The sequence below is a fragment of the Lacerta agilis genome, chromosome 17, assembly GCF_009819535.1.
Source record: "Lacerta agilis isolate rLacAgi1 chromosome 17, rLacAgi1.pri, whole genome shotgun sequence".
NCBI classification, from domain to species: domain Eukaryota; kingdom Metazoa; phylum Chordata; class Lepidosauria; order Squamata; family Lacertidae; genus Lacerta; species Lacerta agilis.
In genome coordinates this window covers 13927206-13950784 of record NC_046328.1, presented here as the reverse complement: position 1 = coordinate 13950784, position 23579 = coordinate 13927206, and the positions used below count along the sequence as shown (strand labels likewise).

At 46.9% G+C, this 23579-nt stretch overlaps 2 protein-coding genes across 2 annotated transcripts; both read right to left on the bottom strand.

The window, feature by feature from the left end:
* Window positions 1–1362: 1362 nt before the first annotated feature.
* Window positions 1363–4580, bottom strand: LOC117039221 (glutathione S-transferase theta-1-like). The gene is made up of 5 exons (XM_033136308.1): window positions 4228–4580; window positions 2844–2931; window positions 2291–2441; window positions 1730–1906; window positions 1363–1584 (listed from the first exon to the last, which is right to left on the bottom strand). The coding sequence occupies exons 1-5, from the start codon at window positions 4337–4339 to the stop codon at window positions 1384–1386; spliced, it is 729 nt and encodes a 242-aa protein (XP_032992199.1). The 5' UTR covers window positions 4340–4580; the 3' UTR covers window positions 1363–1383.
* Window positions 4581–6810: 2230 nt separating this feature from the next.
* On the bottom strand, window positions 6811–15780 carry LOC117038924 (glutathione S-transferase theta-1-like). Its single transcript, XM_033135910.1, has 6 exons — window positions 15490–15780; window positions 14182–14241; window positions 11628–11700; window positions 10179–10329; window positions 7817–7993; window positions 6811–7031 (listed from the first exon to the last, which is right to left on the bottom strand). Exons 1-6 carry the CDS (start codon window positions 15599–15601, stop codon window positions 6831–6833), a joined length of 774 nt encoding a protein of 257 aa, XP_032991801.1. The 5' UTR covers window positions 15602–15780; the 3' UTR covers window positions 6811–6830.
* Between the last annotated feature and the right edge of the window lie 7799 nt (window positions 15781–23579).

Below are 23579 nucleotides of genomic sequence, written 5' to 3'. Positions count from 1 at the left end.
TGCCATGGGGGGGATTGAATCTGGGACCTTCTGCATGCAAAGCAGCCGCCCTACCACTGAGCTGCACTGTTCTGTTGACAGATCAGGAAGCAGGGGAAGGGACCCACAGCTCTAGGGGTCTGCGTGTGCTGGCAAAGAGCCCCTCGCTCGCTCGTTCTTTGAGCTGCTTCACACAGGCAGAGATAGATGTGTGGGAAATGGCTCTGGGGACAACCAGCCAATCTGAGAGGGGTCATCTAGAATTCTTCCCCAAAGGGGTCATCTAGAAGCATTAGTTGCCGTTGAGCAAATTTCCAGGTATCAGCCAAGCACCAGGAACCAAAAAGCAGTCGTCCCCGTCCCCCCACCTGCCCTTCTTGGTTTTCTGTTTGAAACAGCATTGACGAAAGAAAAGGGCAAACTCCATTGGGGGCTTACGTGGGGATCATTTTATCCAAGGAGGTCACTTTATGTTGGCTTCAGTTCCCCTGTAAAATGAGGATGAGCAGGGAGGATGCTTTAGGTAAAGGCAAAAAAGCCCTCAATGCTACAGTGAGAAGCACCGAGCCCAGGGGACATGGCAAAGGCACCCTGCACCAGGGCCCAGCCCATAGCAATCTGCCACACCCTCTTCTCACATTCCTGCTCCCCTCTTGCCTATCTAACAGATGCTCACAATGGTACCCTGAAGGCAGCCCTGTTTAGGGAAGTTTTTAAACTGTGATATTTTAAATGTATTTTAATGTTTGATGGAAGCCGCCCAGAGTGGCTGGGGAGACCCAGCCAGATGGGCGGGGTACAAATAATAAATTATTATTATTATTATTACCCAGCCAAGAAAGAGCCAAATATTTGCAGGCAGTTCCATGTGATTATAAAAGCCTTTCTGCAAACTCTACAATTGTGACGTGATAGATCTTCCTCCAGAGGTCCTTGTTGCATAGAACCAACACACACACACACACACACACACAGTGATCCATCGAGGACTGATGAGCAGAAACTTTAAATTACATCAAAAGACTTTTGTGGTTGTTTTACATCTGATGTCCTTCATTGCAAGCTATGTCCCCTAAAAGCATAATGAGATCACTGAGGCCTCTTTCCTTCCTTGCCCTCGTCAAAATCTCCCCAAATTCCACAATTTGTAACTTGGAATTCACTGCTTGCAAAATCGCTTGATTTATTATTCTAGGATTATTATTATCGTTGCAGCATTTCAGGTTATTTCTTCTTCTACATTTAATTTGCAAAAGGTTTCGGTGAGTTCTTTTGCATGGGCATAACAACCAGTAACCCCGTGGAAGAAAAGGTGGACCCCTCCCTGACAGGGCAAAGTGGAAAAATCCAGGAGTTGAGAAATACCAGAGCAGAAAGTGGAGGGAGGAGCTTGTAGTGCCCATTTTATTTCATCATCTTCAAGAGAAAGGGCTTCAGTTGAACTTTCAGCGATGGGTCAATGGTCATGTTCCTCATCTCTTGATTGTTCAGGATCCGTGCGTGCGCTTCCGCAAATAGCTCCTTGCCTATGGTCACCTCAACCCTTTTGCGCCACTCCTGAAGCTTGGGTCGGCCCTCAAAGGTTTCCCAGCCGGCTCCCGTGCACTGGAGAGTGAGAGAGGGGCAGATGCAGTCATCAGGCCTCCACTGTTCCTCCTGATCTCCACCCCAAAGACCTCCAGGCAGGTCCCCTTTCAAGGAAGCCCTCAAGCAGAAGACTCCTTTTTCTTTTGACTTCCCCAGGGCTGACCTGCATGAGCTCCACGATGGCCACCAGGTCCGCCAGGGAGATCTCGGTACCAATCAGGAAGGGTTGGTCCTTCAGGAACTTCTCCTCCAGCTTCTGCAAGTTACTGTTTAGGTCCTCTGTGACATCGTGGAGCTTCTCAGGAGGCAGTTGCTGGTTTATGAAGATGGGGATCACTACCTGCCCCACAGGGAAAAGGCACCAAAGCTCAAAATCCAGAAATAGAGCCATTGTGGGGGTGGGGACAAACCACAAGAGAATAACATTAGGAGGCCCCAACAGCTTATTGTCACGGGGGCATATCTGCCCTCCAAAATGGTTTCGTTTAGGTCAGGCAAATGTCAGAGACTCGTTCACAGCCCAACCAGGTGCTCTCCTACAGTTTGAGCAGTTGGGTCTTGCCCCTTAGATGCTTGTTGGTGTCACAAAATTTGTAAACTGCCCTGAGAGCTGCGGGTGTAGGGCAGTATATAAATCCAGTCAATCAAATAAACAAGGGCCACTGCACTGGGTGCCAACCTCCATGGAGCCAAGCCTTGCACAGGGACCGAGCCACAAGCTCACCTTGAGCCAGAACATCTTGGAGCAGCTGACATGGATGGTGCTTTGCTGCCAGGCCAGGAACTCATCGACGCGGCCTCGCTTCTTCATGTCCGGCGGGTACCAGTGGCCGGGTGTGTTGTACTTCCGGGTCAGGTACAGGAGGATGGCGGTGCTGTGGGGCCAAAAGGCAGAGTTGGAGAAGGAGCATCCTTGCCAGGGGCACCTTTCCTTATTACCTGAGCCAGGCAGGTGTAAATTGCCCCACAGAGATTGGGGGAGGAAGCAGCAGGTGGTCCAGATTCTTTATTCATTTTCCTATCTCTATGTATCTTGTTTTTGTCGGGTTGGTGTTGGTTAAATTTTTAGTTGGGATTGGCGGTTATTTTAATTTGGGCATAACTAAACTATTATTGTTATTATTATTGGTTTCTGTTGATTTAGGATATATTTTTTTAAACGTTTGATGTATGCTGTAGGCCGCCCAGAGTGTCTGGGGAAACCCAGCCAGATTGAAGGGATATAATTTTATACACACATACACACGCATATATACATACACACATTGAGTTATCACCTCTCTTCTAAAGTAAAGTCTCCATCTTTCAGAACTGGTACTTTCCTTAAGATGTTCACCTTGTTAAAATCTTCACTAAACTGTTGTCCTGAAAGGGATAAAACAGAAGCACAAACATTACTCAATGAGGCCCTGCAGAAATCTGCACCCTCTCCCCCCCCCCCATGCAGGTTGGCTTCCAAAGCTGTGTGCAATTAAAATCCATGCAGATACACCATCTAGTGAGAGATCCATGGAGGTGTTTAAGCTACAGAGCAGCTCCCCCTCTGGGAATGGATTTGTTTACATCCTCTGGCAGTTGGTGGCACAGTTCAGATTCCAAGTTCTTCCTTGGGAGAGGGGGAGACTTGTGGCCAGCTGCTGGAAAAAGATACCCCTACTTTACAAGAGCAGTGCTTCTGTCAATTTGCCAAGGATTTTGCACTTTGCTTCCTCCTCCTCTCCAGCCTTACATCTTTTGGCTGATTAACTCTGTTGCTTGGTCTGATGGGTTATGTTCAAAAGGAGCACGTTGGTGCCTGAAGCCAGGGGACACCTGCCGTGGCTGAGGGCTTAATCGGAGACCATCACAACCCCTTACAAAATTTGACAAGGCTTTGCACTCAAGAGGGTTGAGTGGGGAAATAGAAGAAATAACAAAACAAAAAGAGTCCTGCTGGATGGGACACCCCCCTTTACATCCCTTCGGGAAGCTCATAAGCAGGTCATGAAGACAGCCCACCCACCCCCTCTGCTGTTTCCTCCTAGCAACCAATGGCTCAAAGGTAGACTTCTTCTGCACAGGGAGGCTTGTGGCAGAGCATGAGCTTTTTGCCTCCTCCATAAAGGTAAAGGGACCCCTGACCATTAGGTCCAGTCATGGATGACTCTGGGGTTGCAGCACTCATCTCGCTTTACTGGCTGAGGGAGCCGGCGTACAGCTTCTGGGTTATGTGACCAGCATGACTAAGCCGCTACTGGTGAAACCAGAGCAGTGCACGGAAATGCCGTTTACCTTCCCACCGGAGTGGTACTTATTTATCTACTTGCACTTTGACGTGCTCGGGGATTCGAACCGCCAACCTTCTGATCGGCAAGCCCTAGGCTCTGTGGTTTAACCCACAGCGCCACTCGCATCCCTGCCAGAGACCAATTGTGTCCCTTGTGATTTTGAATGTGTGTGTGCTGAATCCTTTCTGCCCTCTGGTACCCCACAGCTGCGAACTGGGGGTGGGGAGGCCTTTCTCTCCCCACACACTGTGCTTCCAAGGTGGGTCTAGAAGGAAGGTGAGGGGAAAGGCGAAATTCCAGAAAAACCTTTGGGGGGGGTGTTACTGGGTCATGGTTGGGGGAGGAAAAAGTGGGAGGGACATCAGGAATCCCCCTCCCCAAAAATCCCAGTTACCTTTAAGCATCTCGATGTTCTTCATCATAAAAGCGATGTTGTTTTTCTTGGCGAAGATGTAGACTGCCCGGCACGGCTGGGAGAGCATATCTAGGTACAGCTCTAGCACCATGGTGAGGTTATGTCAGTGGTGGGTGGGCCGGCCGGTGACTTTATGGGAGATTCCAGCTGTGTTTGAGGGACCCTCAAGCCCCACCCCTAACAGAAACATCTTCCTAAGCCTCCAATTGGCCTGCAGAGTAAACAACCTGTTCTAGGGAAGGTATATAGCCAGCCAATCACGAGAGGCCCAGGTGTTCTGCTACCTGGGCTCAGGTGGGCCACTCTTTGACCTAGCTCCAACCTGCTATTGGTTCTGCTTTGCGGGGGGTGGGGCAGAGAGAAGGGCATTTAGGTGCTGGGTCCCTCTTTTCTGCCCCGGGGTGGGGGTCGGGGGTAGGCATTGGTGAAGGAAATTTGGCAGGTGCCAGGACTCTGGTCCTGTTTTTAAAGGACTGGCCTTCAGCTGGCAGACTGGGATCCTAAGGGAAGGTGGGTCACAGCAGCGGCACAAACTGGTGTTGAAAAATGAAGAAATGCCACAGTACCTTTGGGTTGTTAAGTAATAGCTATTATATTGCAGTACTGTAAAAAGAAAAGAAAGAATTGGGTCCCCAAACACATGTTTAGGTTAAAGGTGGGTCCCAGGTATGAAAAGTTTTGGTGAAGGTCACCTGGGCAGGAAAGGGGAGGCAAGAGGTGGGGTGCTGGCAGTGCCCAGACTTTGAGTTGCTCCTTCTTGGTAATCATGCCTGCCCTGTGGAACACCCTCCCATCAGGTGTCAAGGAATTAACTATTTTAATTTTAGAAGGGTAGCACATGTTTGGTGTTTTACTATGTTTAATTTGTTGGAAGCTGCCCAGAGTGGCTGGGTCATCCCAGACTGGTGGCATATAAACAATAAAATTTACTATCATCATCATCATCATCATCATCATCATTATTATTATTATTTTCCAAAAGCGGGAATCTCCTCTGTCAGAATCATACAGAAAATGAGAAATAGCCTCGGAAAAGTGGCCTGTGAGCTCCCAGGGGCCATTTCTGCTTGTCCGCTCCTTCCATTCCTTCTTGATTAAAAAAAACTGTTTTATTTGCAGTATCTACCAGGAGGAGCGGGTGACATCTTCCCCCCATGTAAAACTCAACACGCTTGGCTGTCTTTTAGACCTCTGCGACTGCAAAGACTTAACTCGCTTCTCTTTCCCTGTTTCTCTGGGATCAAGATGGCCGCCGCCAACCCCGTGAGGTGAGAAAAGTGGTTGGCGGCTATTTTTGTCACGTCCACAGCATCGCCTCCCTCACAGAACCCATTGGCTCCTTCGCACAATATCCAAGAGATAGCAACCTCTGCAGTGTGTGGCTGGCCGATGATGCTCTCACATGGGAAGACTTGCCATCGAAGACCTGTTGACTTCTGTGTCTCCAAAGTGAGCCAGTGTGGGCTGGTGTCTCTAAAGCCCATTTGCTCTGACTGCCATAGGTGGCTGGGCAGAATGGGGGGACGAAAGTGTTGGTCACAAGACCACAAGAAGAGCCTTCATGACCAATCAGAGTTCATCATCCTGTCCTCAATGTGAAACCCCCAAGCAGGATTTGATCCCATACAGGGATCGAACCTGCAACCTTGCTGCCTCCGAGCATGGATGCTAAGCATAGCCATCAGGCCTAGTAACCATCAATAGCCCTCCCCTCTGTGACCCCCTCTCCACCTCGAACAGCAGCTTGGGCACCCAACTCCAATCAGGGCCTGGCAAGATCACTTGAACCAGCAGCAGAGGCGCTGGATACTGCCCTGGCCCCCAAGGACCCCTCAATTGGGGCCTCCAGAGTCAGCACCCTGTGAGTCTGCTCCCCTCCCTTCCGAAAAAGGGACCCTGCTGCACATTCCCTGCCATGCTGGCTTCACCCCATACGCCATGAGCCCGGAGGAATTTGGGGTGCTCAGCTACAGGCTAGAAAACTGATCCTCGAAGGCCTCCCATTCCTCGGGGAAGGGGGCAGAGTCTGACTGGCGAGATGTGTGTTGACAGATCTGGCCCCAGATGCTTAATACTAGGGTCTTCAGCCCCAGTTTCCAGCCTCCCCTCCTGGCCCTCCCACCCTGCCCTATGGCCTGTCTTTGCCCCCTCCCCCCCATTTATTTCCTTTTGCTGCCGTTGCTGATGGAGAGGGACCATGGGGCCGTGGGGCCAAGCAGCTAACAATCTCCTTTCCCTTCCTCCCCCACAACAAACACTCTGTGAGGTGAGTGGGGCTGAGAGACTTCAGAGAATTGTGACTAGCCCAAGGTCACCCAGCAACTGCATGTGGAGGAGCGGGGACGCGAACCTGGTTCACCAGATTACAAGTCTACCGCTCTTAACCACCACACCACATAGGGCCTGCCCCGTAGTTCCGTAGGTCATGCAGACTCACACTGGGAGGGGCTGAAGAGCAAATGCTTAGGAGAGAGCAGCTGCTGCCCGTCGGCAGGAGATCAGGGAGCATACCAGGGCCTGTGGCAGCATCCCTCAACTTAGAAAGGAGAGGCAGAGACAGTGGCCAGCTGGGTGGCTTTTATTCACTTGAGGATCTTCAGTAGCACCGGCCCCAGCTGCTCCTTCAGCCGGGGATCGATCTGGATGGTGCTCAGCTGTTTGATGTTCAGGATCAGCTGGTGCGCTTGCAGGAAGAGCTCCTTCCCGACAGCTTCCTCCACTCGGTCGCGCCACTTGGCCAGCCTCGGCCTCCCCTCAAATATGTTGCACCCAACACCAACTGGCTGTGGAAAGTGGACGGGATGGGGGTAGGGAGTAAGTCATTGGGGTTTGTGGGTGTCAGGGGCTGGACTGAACAGGAATGGTGGGAACCGCTCCCCCTCTCTTCCTGCACCTTCCCGAGAGCAGGAGGACAGTATAGATTTAGAACAGTGGTTTGGAGAAGGTCATAGTTCAGAGGCTGCAGAGGAAAGGAGCTGGGAAATATTGGGAGAGCAGCAGGAAGAAACAGGGGAGAGACAGCTAACAGACTCAGTGTCTCTTGAAAGCATTCCTGACCCACCCTCTCCCAGAACCCGGCGGGCATTGAGAGTAATAGAACAGAAAACTCAGAGGCAGAAAGCACAGATCAGCCAGTGCAGGGGTGATGTAGAATAGGAGGGACTGAGTGGGTGGGACTTTACTTGGAGCAACGGCATTATCTAAGAGAGATAGCATTCCTTCATCTCTCTCTGTGAATATTGAATAAACTACATGGTAAGAACTCTTCTTGTTTTGATGCTTCTTTGCATCCCGCCGTGAGAGAGATAGGATTCCCTGAAGCCTTGACAGTGGGGAAGATTGCCCTGCACCCTGTTCTCTTTTGGGGCTCCTTGTGGTCTGGCTTGGCAGCTGGATCACCCACTTAGGCCGCACAAAACAGCCGCTGATCACCCTTGGGCCATTTGCTCATCCCACAATGTGCCCTCAGTCAGGTTTTGAGGGAAGGCAGGCTGCTCCCCTGCTCTCCCCAGACTGGCCAGGAGGCAGTTCAGAAAGGAAACTGGTGACCCCCAGGCTCAATCCTCACCTGCATGAGCTCCACAATGGCCATTAGGTCTGCCAGTGAGACCTCACTGCCCACCAAGAAGGGCTTGTCCTGCAGGAAAAGCTCCTCCAGTTGAGTCAAGCAGGCGCCCAGCCCCTCCATCACCTCCTGCAGCTTCTCCGGGGGCAGCGACTGGCCTGTGAAGAGTGGGATTAGCACCTGCAGAGAGAGATCACATCCACACCGCACCATCAAAGCCTGGGAACTGTAGTTTACCCTTCACAGAGCTACACTTTCTCAGGGAAAGCTTGAGAAGTCTGGCTAGAGTACCAGTCAGGGGAGGCTGGTCATAGGGGGACAACAATGACCTTGGATGGTTTGAACTCAATTGTTTTAAAGTCTCAGCGATGCACTGGGCAATAGATATAGGACACAACATAGATTTCAACCTTTGGGAGAAACTTTGGGAAAGCGACTTGAAATTTACAGCATGTTTTTTCTTTGAAAGAGAACTATTTGAAAATGATTCATAGGTGGTGTTTTAACTCTGAGCAGGCTTGCTAAGATCTACAAGACAGAATCAGATAAGTGTAAAGAGGTGGAGGGAACATTCTTTCACATGTGGTGGACATGTAAAAAGGTAAAATTGCTTTGGAAAATGATTTATAATGAATTGGGGGGGGGGAATACTTTCCCAAAAAACCCAGAGTCCTTTCTGCTGGAGATAACTCAGACTGAAATTCCCAGGAGTCAAAAAAAGGTTATTTATGTATGCAACAACTGCAGCCCGTGTTTTGTTAGCCCCAAAATGGAAAGTGAGTGAGGTCCCAACTAAATAAGATTCACAACCTAAATTGACAGAATATTCACAACTTGCAGATTTAACATATAATATAAGAGAGCAAGAAAAACATAGGTTTACAGAAGATTGGAAAACGTTTATTGAGCATATGCAAAATAACTGTGTAAAGCTGAAAATGCTGGCAGCACTAAGAAAAATTCAGATATGCTGATGACACAACCTTGATGGCAGAAAGTGAGGAGGAATTGAAGAACCTTTTAATGAGGGTGAAAGAGGAAAGCGCAAAATATGGTCTGAAGCTCAACATAAAAAAAAACTAAGATCATGGCCACTGGTCCCATCACCTCCTGGCAAATAGAAGGGGAAGAAATGGAGGCAGTGTGGTGTAGTGGTTAAGAGCGGTAGACTCGTTATCTGGGGAACCGGGTTCGTGTCTCCACTCCTCCACATGCAGCTGCTGGGTGACCTTGGGCTAGTCACACTTCTTTGAAGTCTCTCAGCCCCACTCACCTCACAGAGTGTTTGTTGTGGGGGAGGAAGGGAAAGGAGAATGTTAGCCGCTTTGAGACTCCTTTGGGTAGTGAAAAGCGGGATATCAAATCCAAACTCTTCTTCTTCAGTGAGAGATTTCACTTTCTTGGGTTCCATGATCACTGCAGATGGTGACAGCAGTCACGAAATTAGAAGACGCCTGCTTCTTGGGAGAAAAGCAATGACAAACCAAGACAGCATCTTAAAAAGCAGAGACATCACCTTGCCGACAAAGGTCCGTATAGTTAAAGTTATGGTTTTCCCAGTAGTAATGTACAGAAGTGAGAGCTGGACCATAAAAAAGGCTGATCGCCGAAGAATTGATGCTTTTGACTTATGGTGCTGGAGGAGACTCTTGAGAGTTCCATGGACTGCAAGATCATCAAACCTATCCATTCGCAAGGAAATCGGCCCTGAGTGCTCACTAGAAGGACAGATCCTGAAGTTGAGGCTCCAGTACTTTGGCCACCTCATGAGAAGAGAAGACTCCCTGGAAAAGACCCTGATGTTGGGAAAGATGGAGGGCACAAGGAGAAGGGGACGACAGAGGATGAGATGGTTGGACAGTGTTCTCGAAGCTACTAACATGAGTTTGGCCAAACTGCGAGAGGCAGTGAAGGATAGGCATGCCTGGCGTGCTCTGGTCCATGGGGTCATGAAGAGTCGGACATGACTGAACGACAGAACAAGAACAAGAACAACAAAATAAATTTTGATGGATGTGATAGTGGAAAACCGATCAGGATAGTTATTGAAAAATATGCAGGGATGTAAGATACGCAAAATGAACCATGGAAAGAGAAGAAAGGAAGTCATTGGATATTTAAAAGTGTGGCAATACTTTGAGTTGGACAGGAGGCAGTAGCATGAATGGGCAATTTCCATTCCTGGTTACCCCCGGGAGAGAAGGCAACCCCAGGCTATTACTGTTAATGGCATTAAGCCAGAGGAATTTGGGCAGAGGTTCTGAGATACGCCTTCCGGAACCTCATCTGTGACACTGAGCCAAGCAGGTAACCCCCAAAAGCTGGACAGGCTAGCCAAAGCCCACCCACATCTCTGTTCCCTCACCTTGATCCACATGGCCTTGGGAGCGTTGGCCCGGATATTGGCCTGGTGCCAGGACAGGTATTCATCTACCTTGGCTCGCTTTTGGACATCCGACGGGTACCAGTGGTCCGGGGTGTTGTACTTGCGGCTCAGGTACAGGAGGATGGCTGTGCTGTGCCCAGAGAAGAGAGGGTGACAGGAATCAGTGGGAGCAAATGGAGCAGGGAAGCCCGTCTCAGGGCTAGCAGGCTGAGGGCAGACCAAAGCTGTGATGGAGCCCCATATACACAAGGACCTGTCTCTGCCCCATGGCAGCACCCAACCCCTCGCCAAACAGCTTATTGAGTCACGTGCTATGAAGCCGCAGAGAGAGGCCTTCCTGGGTGTGTCTCCTCCACTGTGATACACCCCCACCACAACAAATTTACTTCAAGCTCAGGACTGGATCGCTCTCCATCTGGTGTCAGCTGAGACAGAGTTCAAAGGCATTTCCCAACACCTGCGTTTTTTTGTCTCTTGGCCCCAAACCCCGGACTCCTTTAAGCCTTTGAGCTGTGCTCAACAGCATCCAACCGTCTTGTGCCCTCGCGACATACAGATGGAGCTAGAAATTGGGAGGAAGGTAATAAAAGCATTCAGGGAAATTATATATAATGAATTGGGGGGGGGTGCTTAAAATACCAGTAACATTTACAAAAAACAACAACAGAGGCTTTCTTATTAGGAATTGTAGGTGCTGAAATTCCAAAGGAGCAGAAAAGACTCTTCATGTATGTGATGACAGCTGCACGGATGTTGCTAGCCCAGAGATGAAGTCCCTACCAGAGGGGAATGGCAAATCAAGTTGATGGACTATACCGAAATGGCAAAACTGACCGGAAGACTCAGGAACCAGGAAGACCAAAACTTTCATAAAGAATGGAGGGCGGGGAATATAATTTACTTTGAAGGCCACTGAGAGAGCCATGAAATTAAGGGCTGCCAGCTGAATAACAGTGCCCCCTCATAATTACCGGTAAGATCTCATTTATTCTTGCTTTAATTGTGCCGAATCCCGATTCAGCTCATTTTATTGGTTATATATGGTTTTTATCAGTATCTGTAATATGTGTCTTTTTAATGCAATGGCCTTAGGCTATGCAAATAAATAAAGTTTGTTGTTCTCTCAAGGCAAGGCCACTGTAAGCTGTTTGAAAACGTTAGCAGGATTGCAATAACACTTGTAAAGTAACGAGAACTATTGACCCAATGGAGTTATAAAAATTTGGATTATTAAAATAAAGATGCAGCAGAAGGTTTTAACAACAGAACTCATCGAGGAGAAGGTGGGCAGTCCAGAGGTTTGTAGGAATCTTGTAACTTTGAATGTGTTGTGGTATGATTGAAAACTCATATATATATATATATACTGTATTTTGAGATAGAAATTTGGAGGGGAAGGAAGCCATGGCTGTCTGCCTGCCTTCTTACCCTTCAGACAAAACGAAGGCCTCATCCCTCAAGACGGGAACTTTCTTCACCGCAGTCGCCTTGGGCAGCGGCCCTAAAACCAGGTGGGTTGGAGGGAAGCGACACAGCACAGAGTTAGACCTGACAGGAAGGTTGGTAGGAGATGCCCAGCACATCCCCAGGAGTCCAGAATCGGAGCTTGCCATCCCCTCCTTTCTGGACAATCTCTTCCGAGTGACAGCTGGAGAATTGGTGAGCATATGTCTGTGTACCAAACACAAACAATAACTCTGGGTTCTGCAGAGCAAATTGGTGGCCAATTTACATTTTGACCCAATGCAGAATATCCCAATAAATAAGGGGTCAGCTGTGAATCTAGTGCCATATTTTTTCTACTCAGAGTGGGCTGCTGGGGGCTCCCAACGTCTGGAGACTGGCGAGGAGGAGAGAAAGTGAGATGTTTGCTCCACTTTGGTTGTCCTGGTTCATAGCCACAGACAGACCCAAGGAAGCTCTCCACTCCAGGCTAATCTTGTCCCCCCCCCCCAATAATAACCACACCTTGTCTGAAAATACTGGGGGGAAACTGAAAATACTTGTCGTTGTCATCCCCCCCCCCCTGCATCTCTGGCCTGGCTTTCAAAGCTGCATGAGAGAAGTTCAAACTATGTTCCGAAGTGGAGTTTGGAAAGAGCCCCGAGCTCAAAGTACAATGTGTGTTTATCTCTAGCCTTGCATGCAGAAGGGGGCAGGGCAGAGGGCATCCAGTCCTGATCTGGCACCAAAGATCTCTTCCCAAGGGAACGAACCTCTGGCTCCGTGAGTTTGCTTGGAAAGGGTCGCTGTATTTCGGCAGGAGCCTAATGGCAACAGCACAGCATCAACTGCTCTTGAAATCCTTACGGCAATATTTACATTGCAAAGAGAACTTCACTCTACAACAGCAGGGGAGTCCCGTTTACTAAAACCGGGGGACTTCCCTTAAACCAGGGGTAGGCAACCTAAGGCCCGTGGGCCGGGTGCGGCCCAATCGCCTTCTCAATCTGGCCTGCGGATGGTCTGGGAATCAGCATGTTTTTACATGAGTAGAATGTGTCCTTTTATTTAAAATGCAACTCTGGGTTATTTGTGGGGCCTGCCTGGTGTTTTTACATGAGTAGAATGTGTGCTTTTATTTAAAATGCATCTCTGGGTTATTTGTGGGGCATAGGAATTCGTACATATTTTTTTTTTCAAAATATAGTCAGGCCCACCACATGGTCTGAGGGACGGTGGACCGGCCCATGGCTGAAAAAGGTTGCTGACCCCTGCCTTAAACCATATTTTTAGCACCTCTGTCCTGTCTTTCAGCAACAAGGCACCCCATGAGTTCTGGCTGAATGCTGCTGGCATAAACTGACTCCTGGAGCAGTTAAAGTGTGATCGGAGCTTCCTTCTGAAACAGACGTTCTTGGGAAGGGGGGGGGTCAAGCTCAGGAGCTGCTAGGTGAGGAGAGGTGCCACTCAGGCGAGGCAACAACTGTGTCAGCCAAAGATCTGCCCACATGCCACCTTCAGCTGGCAGCCAGATTCCTGCCCCCCCAAACATGGGCTTTGCAAGTGTGGTGTCAATCCGTCCTTGCATGTTCGCCCAAAACAGTTCAGGGCCAGGATTGATGACACAGAGCAGGCATTGTCCTGTGACAATCATTTCTTCTATCGCTGCTTCTAAGGTTAAAATAACAAGCAGTCCCCTTTCGAAAAACTTGCCAGCATTGTTCATCGGCCCTGTATTTACAATACTCCCAAGCCTGCCTTGCAACCACCTTGACACACATTCATTGGTTTGGCCCATTTCCTGATGACCCTGAACAGCCTGGTGACAGTCACTGTGCTATTTCGTCACACCTGGGACAGACCATGAGCCTGGGGGACTCTTTGTGGGAGAGCCAGATGGGTGGCAGAACAGGCAGGAGAACCAACAGCTCCCTCCACAACACTTCCTGGAGCAAAGCAGCTTGGAATTTGACTTGAAGGAAGCCCTGGAAAGCAGCCATCCTCTCAATTTGACCACCTGTACAAATCAACTGCCCAAGAATTCCTCTGGAAGCCTGTTCCGGGGAGAAGTTTCAACCTGAGCCAGAATCTAGCAGGCAAACATGTTCACATGCAGCAGGAACAAACAAGCGCCATATTCCGGAAACGAAAATAACGAATGGGGGTGTGTGTGTGAGAATACTTAGGGCGGCCACCCGATCTGTCAGCTGGTGGTCAATACCTCCTGCTTGCTCATAAACATCTTTTGAAAGAGGCCGCAAGAACTTGAAGGGGAATTGAACCCAGGTTCAAGTCCAGCCTTCTGACCTTTGGACCCACAGAACTGGGGGCTGGGGGCATCTCCATGCAAACAGTGGGGGAGCCCCAGAACCAGAATTGCTTGCTGTGTTTGTGTGTGTGTGTTTGTGTTTGTGTACGTACTCCCAGGCTCTTGCTGCTTCCAACCCTTTGAACCACGCCAACCTGAGCAGCTGGTTCTGTGGACCACTCTGATTTTTCTGTATTATACAAAAGTATCACCCAGCCTCTCAGCTCTTACCTGACGGCGTGGCTTCCTCTGGGTTGCTTGCGTCGTGCATTTTCGTCCCCAGGATGGAATCTGGTGGCAGAGAGACAAAAGCATCAGCAAAGGGGGGGGGGAAGCAGAAACATCCATCTCAGATGGGAGAACTGCCCTCTCTTGCCCAGTCAAAGACCCCCCCTCCCCAAACTCAGGCAGCTTCTCTGTCAGGGTTTCTCTTCAGTCATGTCAAAGCAGAGAGCCACCTGCAATATTCTGCTGGCCGTGATGACTTCCAGAGAAGGCCAGTCCCCAGAATGGAGAATCAGGTAAAGGGAGAGACTTGTCCCCCCCCCCCCAGTTCCTTACACCAGAGTGGGCTGTCCCAGCAGGACCGACCCCTACCAAGTGATCCTTCTAACCAGGCCCATTGCACAGAGGAGAGCTGAGGCCAACTTCCAGGCAAGTCCCCCAGAGTTATTTTTTCCTGGGAAAATTAATCCCAGATTGTTACAACTCTTCTTCCTCCCGATCTCAGGGTCACTAACATATGTCAGAACTTGGCACATGAACATTTGGAGGAGAAAGAAGGAATTCCTTTAAAAATATATATATAAATTTATTTATTTGGTTTTTTAGATTAAAGTTTTGCAACCACATACCCAACATACAACATAAAAACAAGATTCCAAAGAATCTCCTGGACTTCCCTCCTCTCCTTTGTGGTTCCTATTAGTCATTTCCTCTTGCATCTTTTATAGTAGGCTAATCCGAATCTTTTACATCTCCATTATGTCCAAAAATCGCCATTAAACTACAAGTGTGATTCCAACCCTGCTAACGATTTTAGCTGCTTACAATGGTTTTTTTTTAAGATAAATTATAAATTTCCCCCCATTCTTCCTGATTTCCAATTCTTCCGGTCATTTTTGCCATTTCGGCATAATCCATCAAACTTAATCTGCCATTATTCTCCGGTAGGGACTCTTATCTTCTTTCCATTCACTGAGTCTAAAGCATGGCGAGAAAGAAGGAATTCTTGCCATGCTTTAAACTCAGTGAATGTCTCCTGCTAGGGAGAAAAGGGGGGGGGAGAGGTGCATTTAAAACCAGGTCTTCTGAAAGCAGGCAGCGAAATGAGGAAGAAGCCCACTTTTGGAGCACCCTGCAGCATCGTGGCTTCTCCAAGTCATTAAGAGACAGGGGTCTCCCCTCTCCCCCGTGCAACATCTCTCCACTTTCTTTTTCTTTGGGAGATAAATCGACCTGCCCTGACCTCAGCGCCCCCACTCCTCCTTCGCTGCCAGCACAGAGGCGCCGGAACGCAAGTGCTTGTGTTTAGCTCACCTTTGAACAGCTCCACAGCTCTGAATTCAAAGGGGATGTTGTTCCGCTTGGCAAAGAGGTAGACGGCTCGGCAGGGCTGGGAGAGGAGGTCCAGGTAAAGTTCCAGCACCATGGTGGTCCCTGGGCACGGAGAGGCCGAGCAGCAGAGAGCAGAGATTGTCCTCTGTGTGGTCTGCTTTTGGCAGAACGCTCTCCCAGGAAGAACAGGAACTGAAGCAGGGCAGAGAGCGAGGGAGTTGCAGAACGCGGGAGCCTGCCAGCCAGCCAGATGTTCTCCCCGAGGGGCGGGGTATTCACTCCAGCAGGCAGGGACTTTTGCTTTCTTTTCACCCGGAAAAGTACAAGAAGCGAAGCGCATGTGACTGGCAGAGCCTGCGGTGGCAGTCAAGGTGTAGGGCGGAAGACCCAAAGGCCCAGGAGAGACCCTTTGACCCGAGAGCCTGCTCACTTCTGGTCCTGAAATATTAACTTTGCAAAGTGGCAGCGAAACGCTGGCTGGTTTCCCAGGTGCTTCGTACATCTCTCTAGCGCACCAATAGTTATTGCGCACATTCCGACCTGCGGAGATTTCCACGCCCACCATTTGCAGGTGTCTGACAGGCAGGCAGGCAGAAAGTGTGGCAGGTGGCTTGGCCAAGTGGAGAGAGACACTTATTGCATCATTGCTCCTGAAGGAGCGTCTCCACCCCTAACATTCAGCCCAGACACTGAGGTCCTGCTCCGAGGGCTTTCTGGCGGTTCCCTCACTGTGGGAAGTGAGGCTACAGGGAACCAGGCAGAGGGCCTTCTCGGTGGTGGCGCCCGCCCGCCCTGTGGAACGCCCTCCCATCAGATGTCAAGGAAGTAAAGGACTATCTGGCTTTTAGAAGACATCTGAAGGCAGCCCTGTTTTATGTTCTACTGCAGTTTTATAATTTGTTGGAAGCTGCCCAGAGTGGCTGGGGCAACTCAGTAAGATGGGTGGCATATACATAATAAATTGTTGTTGTTATTCCATCCCTGATTGCTGCTCACCCAAGAAACAAGCCACAGCCTGCAAGGGCACAGTTGGGCTAACTGTACCAACATCCACCAAAGATGAAACTTCTGGGAGAGAAAGGCTTATCAGAAGGGGAGGTTTGCCCTGAAGGAGCTGACACCAAGGGACACAGCATCCTTTTGAGAGTTGACATAAGGATGAGGACATTTATTTATTTTTTGGTCCAGTTTTGTTGGGCATGGGACACCTGTTCCAGGGATGGAGCTTGGATGATCTCACAACGGTTGCATACTTTCTGCTCTTAGTTTGTTCCTGAATGACTGCCTGACCGCTTTCTAAGTGGGCTGTCCAGTGCTTACAAGTGTCACATGGTGGCAGCATGTCTTGGAAATAAGGTCCTTTAGGATCTGCGGGGAGCAAGGAGCGCCCCATTATAACAATAGATATAGGATCCGGCTTCCCACCGTGGTTGACCATATGCTTTCGGCAAAACCCCAAAGCAGGGGAGCTCAACGTGACCATCATGATTAATAGCAGCGACTTCTCCTCCACCTCGGCTATTAATTTGTCTAATTGCCTTTTTAAGGCTGCTAAGCTAGTGGCCTTGGCCAGCTCATGTGGGTATGAAACCCATACAACATCAGACCATTATTTGCCTTGGAACTTCCGCCAATCCGTTTCACTGAATGAGAGAACAACATTTTCTCCATCTCACGTACAATTTCCTAAGCCTCCATCCCATTTCCCATTCGCTGCCAGCCATATTTTCTTCTAAATAAAGAAGCCCTAACAGTCGTGATCATTCCTCACAGGGGACTTCCTCCGCACCCCTGGGTCATCTTGGCTGTTCTTATTTGTAACCTTTCCTAACTCTGCAATACAGTGGTACCTCGGGTTAAGAACTTAATTCATTCTGGAGGTCCGTTCTTAACCTGAAACTGTTCTTAACCTGAGGTATCACTTTAGCTAATGGGGCCTCCCACTGCCGCCGCGCCGCCACCATCCGATTTCTGTTCTCATTCATCCTGAAGCAAAGTTCTTAACCCGAGGTACTATTTCTGGGTTAGCGGGGTCTGTAACCTGAAGCGTCTGTAACCTGAAGCATCTGTAACCCGAGGTACCACTGTACCCTTTTGGAAGTGGGGAGACCAGGGCTGTACATGGGATTCTAAACGTGGTTGCATCACAGAACTGAATAGACAATGCAGTACTGACAGCTTGATTTTCCATCACTTGTCTGGAATTCACCTCCCCCCCCCCCCGAGTTGCTGCACACTTGGCTCAACATTTTTGCTGAGCCCAAGGCCTCTTCCCCCAGGTACTTGGCAATATCACTGGAGAGGAATGAAGTGGGGATGTTTCTGCCCCAACATGTATCACTTGAGACTTCAGTCGACCCTCATCAGCCGTTTTGCTGCCCACTGATGCAGCTTGGATGAATCTTCTGCGATATCTTTGCTGTCTCGCTTGGGTTCCCCCCCCCCCCATCCTGAATCATTGGTGTCATTCCCAGACACGGTTGCCTCACTGCTTGCTCCCGACTCCCAATCATTTAGGATCAAATGCCCTGTTCCTGATACAGACCCATCTCTTCCTCCCAGTAACAGTTGTATTTACATACTTCTCAACATTATGGAGAAGCCCGCCACCCCCTGGCAAGACTATGACCTTGCCCACCCAGAGCAACTGGAGGCACCAAATTAACCCCCTCTCTTTATTGGATCAGGCCCCTGAAAGAGATGGATGAGCAGCACCAAGATCCTGCCCCTCTTTGCCCCACTCCAACCCGCTGCATGTAGATAAAGCAAACAGCTGTTGGGTTTGGGCCTTGCAGAAGGATCATTGGGTAGTGGCTAGCAGCTTTAGCTGCATGGTAGTTGAGGCTGTTCCTTAGGTGGGGGGCCAAGGCAAGTTCTGTCCCACCCCACCCCCCTTGCACAGGTCTACGAAAAAGGATCCAAGGGCAAAAGACACAAAAAGAACCCGAAAAGAGTGAATGACTGCATGGTGATACTCCAGGACAGGTCCCAGAGAGATCAGATTTTGGATCTTCATTACAAGAATAACCTCGTGGTACACCATAAGAAGGTGATCATTTATAAGGATATCCCAAGGTACTTTTTAAATTTGAGGCTTAATTACAACGATTTGTCAACAGCGTTAAGATCAAAGAACATACCTTTCAGCTGGGAATTCCCACAGGGATTGACATTCAAATACAGAGATAGAAGAATAAGAATCAAATCCTTTGAGGACAAGAAGAAATTCTTGGACCGATACGCAGAAGACTTCAAAGCCTTTCCTGGTAACCCTGTGAGTGAAATCCCAGCGAAACCAGAAGAGAAGGAATCAGAAGAAGAAGACGCAACCGCATCGGAATCAGAAGAAGAGTTACAAGGGGCGACAGGTGGAACTGACGAGTAAGATGGCGATGAAGGTGTTAACGTGGAATGTCCACGGTTTGAACCAGAGGCAGAAAAGACACAGAGTTTTCCATGCATTAGAGAAGAAGAAATTGGACATAATTTGTTTACAAGAGACTCATGTAGTTCGGCATCACAGAAGGATTTTACAGAATAAAAAGCTAGGCCAAGAATTTGTATCATCAGATAAAGTCAAGAAGAGAGGTGTGGTAATGTACGCAGGAGAGAAATACAACCCAAGGCAACTATTTAAGGATGAGGAAGGAAGATACATTGCAATTGAAATTAAAGCACAAGGCGACAAGTTTTTGATTCTGGGACTGTACGCACCAAATGATGGGAAGTCAACTTTTTATAAAAAGATACATGATATATTGCTGGACTATTTGGACTATAAGATTATTTGTCTTGGAGATTTTAATGGGGCAGTTTCCACCTTAATGGACAGATCACAAAGGTCCAAAATTACAAATGAGGGGAAACTGCCCAAGACCTTCTTCGAAATGGTTGATAATTTGGATTTGATAGATTCTTGGAGAGTAAGGAACCCAACGGAGACCGAGGCAACATATTTCTCAGAATCGCAACAGTCGTGGTCCCGTTTGGATTATATATGGATATCGAGAGAGTTGACCCCCAAAATACAGAAGGCGGAAATATGGGCCAAGACTTGCTCAGATCATAATGCGGTACAATTGGACTTGAAATTATATTCAAAGGATTCTTTTAGGTGGAGGTTGGATGATGGCTTGTTGAGAGATATTAAAGTAGTGGAAGAGGCTACAAAAACAATCAAAGAATATTTTCAAATAAATTTGAGTACTCAAGTTGAAAGGAGAATTGTATGGGATGCAAGTAAAGCGGTGATGCGGGGTGTCCTCATAAGAGAAAAAGTTTTGAAGAAAAGAAAACAGGATCAAGAAAAAGTAAAACTATTGACTCAAATCAAGGAAAAGGAGAAAAAATTGAGAGGCCATCCCAAAAATAAACAAATACAAAAGGAAATAAAGTTACTTCAGACCCAGTATGCTAAAGTATTGAATCAGGAAATTGAGTGGAAGATTAAAATGATGAAACAAAAAACCTTTGAATCAGCGAACAAATGTGGGAAGATGTTAGCTTGGCAATTAAAGAAAAGGCAGAAAATGAATACCATCACCAATTTAAAGGTTAAAGAGAAAGAAGTGGGAAATCCAGAGGAAATCAGAAAATGTTTTCAGAAATTTTACAAGCAATTGTATAAAGAGGAGAAAATTAAAGAAGAAAGTATTGATCAATTCTTGGAAAAAAATGGCATGCGTGCAGTCCCAGAGGATAAAGTTAGTATGCTCAACCACCCTATTACAACGCAAGAGATAACAGATGCTATAAATAAATTGCAACTTGGAAAGGCCCCAGGACCGGACGGATTAACAGCAAAGTATTATAAGACTTTGAAGGACTGGTTAATTCAACCATTGAAAGAGGTTTGCAACAGAATGTTGGAGGGAGGTAGGGCACCAGACTCATGGAAAGAGGCGTATATCACATTGATTTTGAAACCAGATTCGGACAAAACTCAAATGAAGAACTATCGACCTATATCATTGTTGAACGTAGATTACAAAATTTTTGCTAATGTCATGGCCACGAGACTAAAGAGAGTGCTGAAAGAATATATTCACAAAGATCAAGCGGGATTCTTACCCGGAAGACATATAAAAAGTAACACAAGGAATATTGTGGATATATTAGAGAGATTAGAGAAAAAGATAAACACGGAAGCAGCATTGATGTTTATAGATGCGGAGAAGGCCTTTGACAACATATCTTGGACTTTTATGAAAAAGAATTTGGAAAAGATGAAAGTTGGAGATAGATTTATGAATGGCATTAACGCTATTTATAAAGAACAGAAAGCTAAAATTATTGTAAATAATGTGATGTGCGAAGAAATCAGAATTGAAAAAGGTACGAGGCAAGGGTGCCCTATCTCCCCGCTACTATTCATCACGGTCCTGGAGGTACTCTTAAGTAGGATCAGAGCAGAGAAGCAAATAAAAGGAATTAGGGTAGGAGAGAAGGAATATAAATTGAGGGCCTTTGCGGATGATTTAGTATTATCCTTACAAGATCCTGAAACCAGTGTGCCTAAAGCTTTAGAGACAATTGAACTGTTTGGACAAGTAGCAGGATTCAAACTAAACAAAACAAAAACGAAGGTTCTGACAAAAAATATGACATCTATGCAGGTGCAAAAACTACAAGAAAAGACTGGATTAAGTTTTGTTAAAAAGGTAAAATATTTAGGAGTGAATTTGACGCCGAGAAATCTGAACTTGTTTAAGGACAATTATGAGAAATTGTGGAATGAGATTAAAAGAGACTTGGAGAGCTGGACAAGATTAAAATTGTCTTTGATGGGAAGGATAGCAGCCATAAAGATGAATGTCCTACCCAAGATGTTGTTCTTATTTCAAACACTTCCGATTATAGATAAGGTGGATTGCTTTAAAAAGTGGCAGAAAGATTTATCAAAATTTATTTGGCAGGGGAAAAAACCCAGAATTAAATATAAGATTCTAACGGATTCCAAAGAAAGAGGGGGATTCTCCCTGCCAGACTTAAGGATTTATTTTGAGGCTGCTGCATTTTGTTGGTTGAAAGATTGGATTAAGTTAGAGGATACAGACGTCTTGGACTTGGAAGGACATGACAATGTATTCGGTTGGCATGCTTACCTTTGGTATGATAAAGTTAAAGCGCATAAAGCGTTCAAAAACCATATAATAAGAAACTCTCTGTATCAGGTTTGGATGCGGAATAAAGATGTATTGGAGAGAAAGACTCCGAGATGGCTGTCTCCAGTGGAAGCTAAAGCTTACAAAAGACCTAACATGTCTGCAAGGTGGCTGAAATATTCCGATATTTTGGAACAAGAAGGTCAGAACTTTAAGTTGAAAAGCTATGAGCAGTTGAAGGAAGGTGTTACTGACTGGTTACAGTACTATCAGATAAATGAGGTTTTTAAATTGGACAAAAAACAAGGTTTTCAAACTGAGAAATCTAAGTTGGAAACTGAACTAATTGAACCAAATACAAAGAATCTTTCTAGAATGTACAAACTGTTATTGGAGTGGCATACAAAAGATGAAATGGTTAAGTCAGTGATGATTGATTGGGCCAAAGATGTGGGTCATAATATAATGTTGGAAGATTGGGAAAAACTGTGGCGGGAAGGTACCAATTTTACTGCATGTAATGTATTGAGAGAGAATATAATGAAAATGATCTATAGATGGTATTTAACACCAGTTAAATTAGCTAAGATGTATCATAATGTGAGCAATTAATGTTGGAAATGTAAACAGATTGAAGGTACCTTCTATCACATGTGGTGGACATGCCCAAAGGTAAGGGACTTCTGGGAGACAATTTATAACGAGATTAAAAGAGTGTTAAAACACACCTTCTCTAAGAAACCAGAAGCCTTTCTGCTGGGCATGACCAATCATGAGATACCCAGTAAGGATAGAACTTTCTTTATGTATGCCACAACAGCAGCTAGAATCCTGATTGCAAAAAATTGGAAAACTGAAGAATTACCAACGGTTGAAGATTGGCAGATAAAGATGATTGAATATATGGATCTCGCAGAACTGACAGCGAAACTCCGTGACCAGAGGGAGGAAAAGGTGCAAGACGAATGGAAGAAATTCAAGGACTATTTAAAGAAACGTGAAAAGATAGAGATTTGATGGAATCAAAGGACAATCGAGGCGATAGCAATAATAGGTTAAGTTAAAATAGGAGTTTTAGGGTAGATGTAAGAATTAAGGTTTTTGTATTGTTAAAATAAGTTTAGAGATTTAGAGATTGATAATGAGGTAGATAAGTTTTTAAAGAAGATTTAAAGGGGTTATAAAGTTACTAAAGTATATTTGAAATGAACACTGAAGAGAGGGCTTGGGGAAGTCCATTAAGTAAGATTTGAATAAGTTTAGAGTATTTTGGAATTGGTTTTTATTTTTGTGTAATTAGATGTATTTTCTATGTTGTATTTTTTCTGTTTTGTAGTGGTTTGTAGTTATAAGTTGTAGGTTTTTAATGTTTATGTTTTTTTTCTTTTTTCTTTTTGTCTTTTATGTCTTTAATTTGAAAATTTTAATAAATTCTTAATAAAAAAAAAAAAAAAAGACACAAAAGGTGAAGCAGCACACAGAGGACTTCCTCTATCCTAAGGCTCCTTGCCCCATCACTGTGGGGAAATGAGAGTGAAGGAAGTGAAGTCCTCTTTGACCTTCTCCCTAGTCCTCCTACCTAAAGGTCTTCTTCACACAGATGGAAAGACACACCAAGAGGGACAGGATGGATCCTCCCACCCCTCAATTGGCCACTCCCAGTTAGGATTTTGGAATGGATGCAGTGCTTTGATTTGGGAAGAACCACAACTCTCTCTGGAAATGGAAGAATGGGCAGAATTTCCAGAGGCGTGGCTCCTTTTGGCCCAGAAGTCATCCAGAAAAGGAGCCGAGTCACAAGGCTTTCCGAGATGAGACCGAAAGGTTCTTGTACCCCCCCTGGCCCCTCTGCTTCACGGCCTGAATTCTTCTCCTGGTGACCAGCCCTGAGTCCCAGAGATGACAATAAGGAGAAGTGGCACGGGGGGGGGGGGGAAGCGTTGCTGCTCCAATTATATCTGAAGAGAC

Coding starts and splice junctions, on each gene's coding strand:
- LOC117039221 (XM_033136308.1), bottom strand. CDS start 4,339: ATGGTGCTAGAGCTGTACCTAGATATGCTCTCCCAGCCGTGCCGGGCA. Junction 2,442..2,843: donor GACTTTACTTTAGAAGAGAG/GTGATAACTCAA, acceptor TTGGCCCCACAG/CACCGCCATCCTCCTGTACC. Junction 1,907..2,290: donor CCAAGATGTTCTGGCTCAAG/GTGAGCTTGTGG, acceptor CCTGTGGGGCAG/GTAGTGATCCCCATCTTCAT.
- LOC117038924 (XM_033135910.1), bottom strand. CDS start 15,601: ATGGTGCTGGAACTTTACCTGGACCTCCTCTCCCAGCCCTGCCGAGCC. Junction 14,242..15,489: donor AGCTGTGGAGCTGTTCAAAG/GTGAGCTAAACA, acceptor CTCTGCCACCAG/ATTCCATCCTGGGGACGAAA. Junction 11,701..14,181: donor AGAGGAAGCCACGCCGTCAG/GTAAGAGCTGAG, acceptor ACCTGGTTTTAG/GGCCGCTGCCCAAGGCGACT.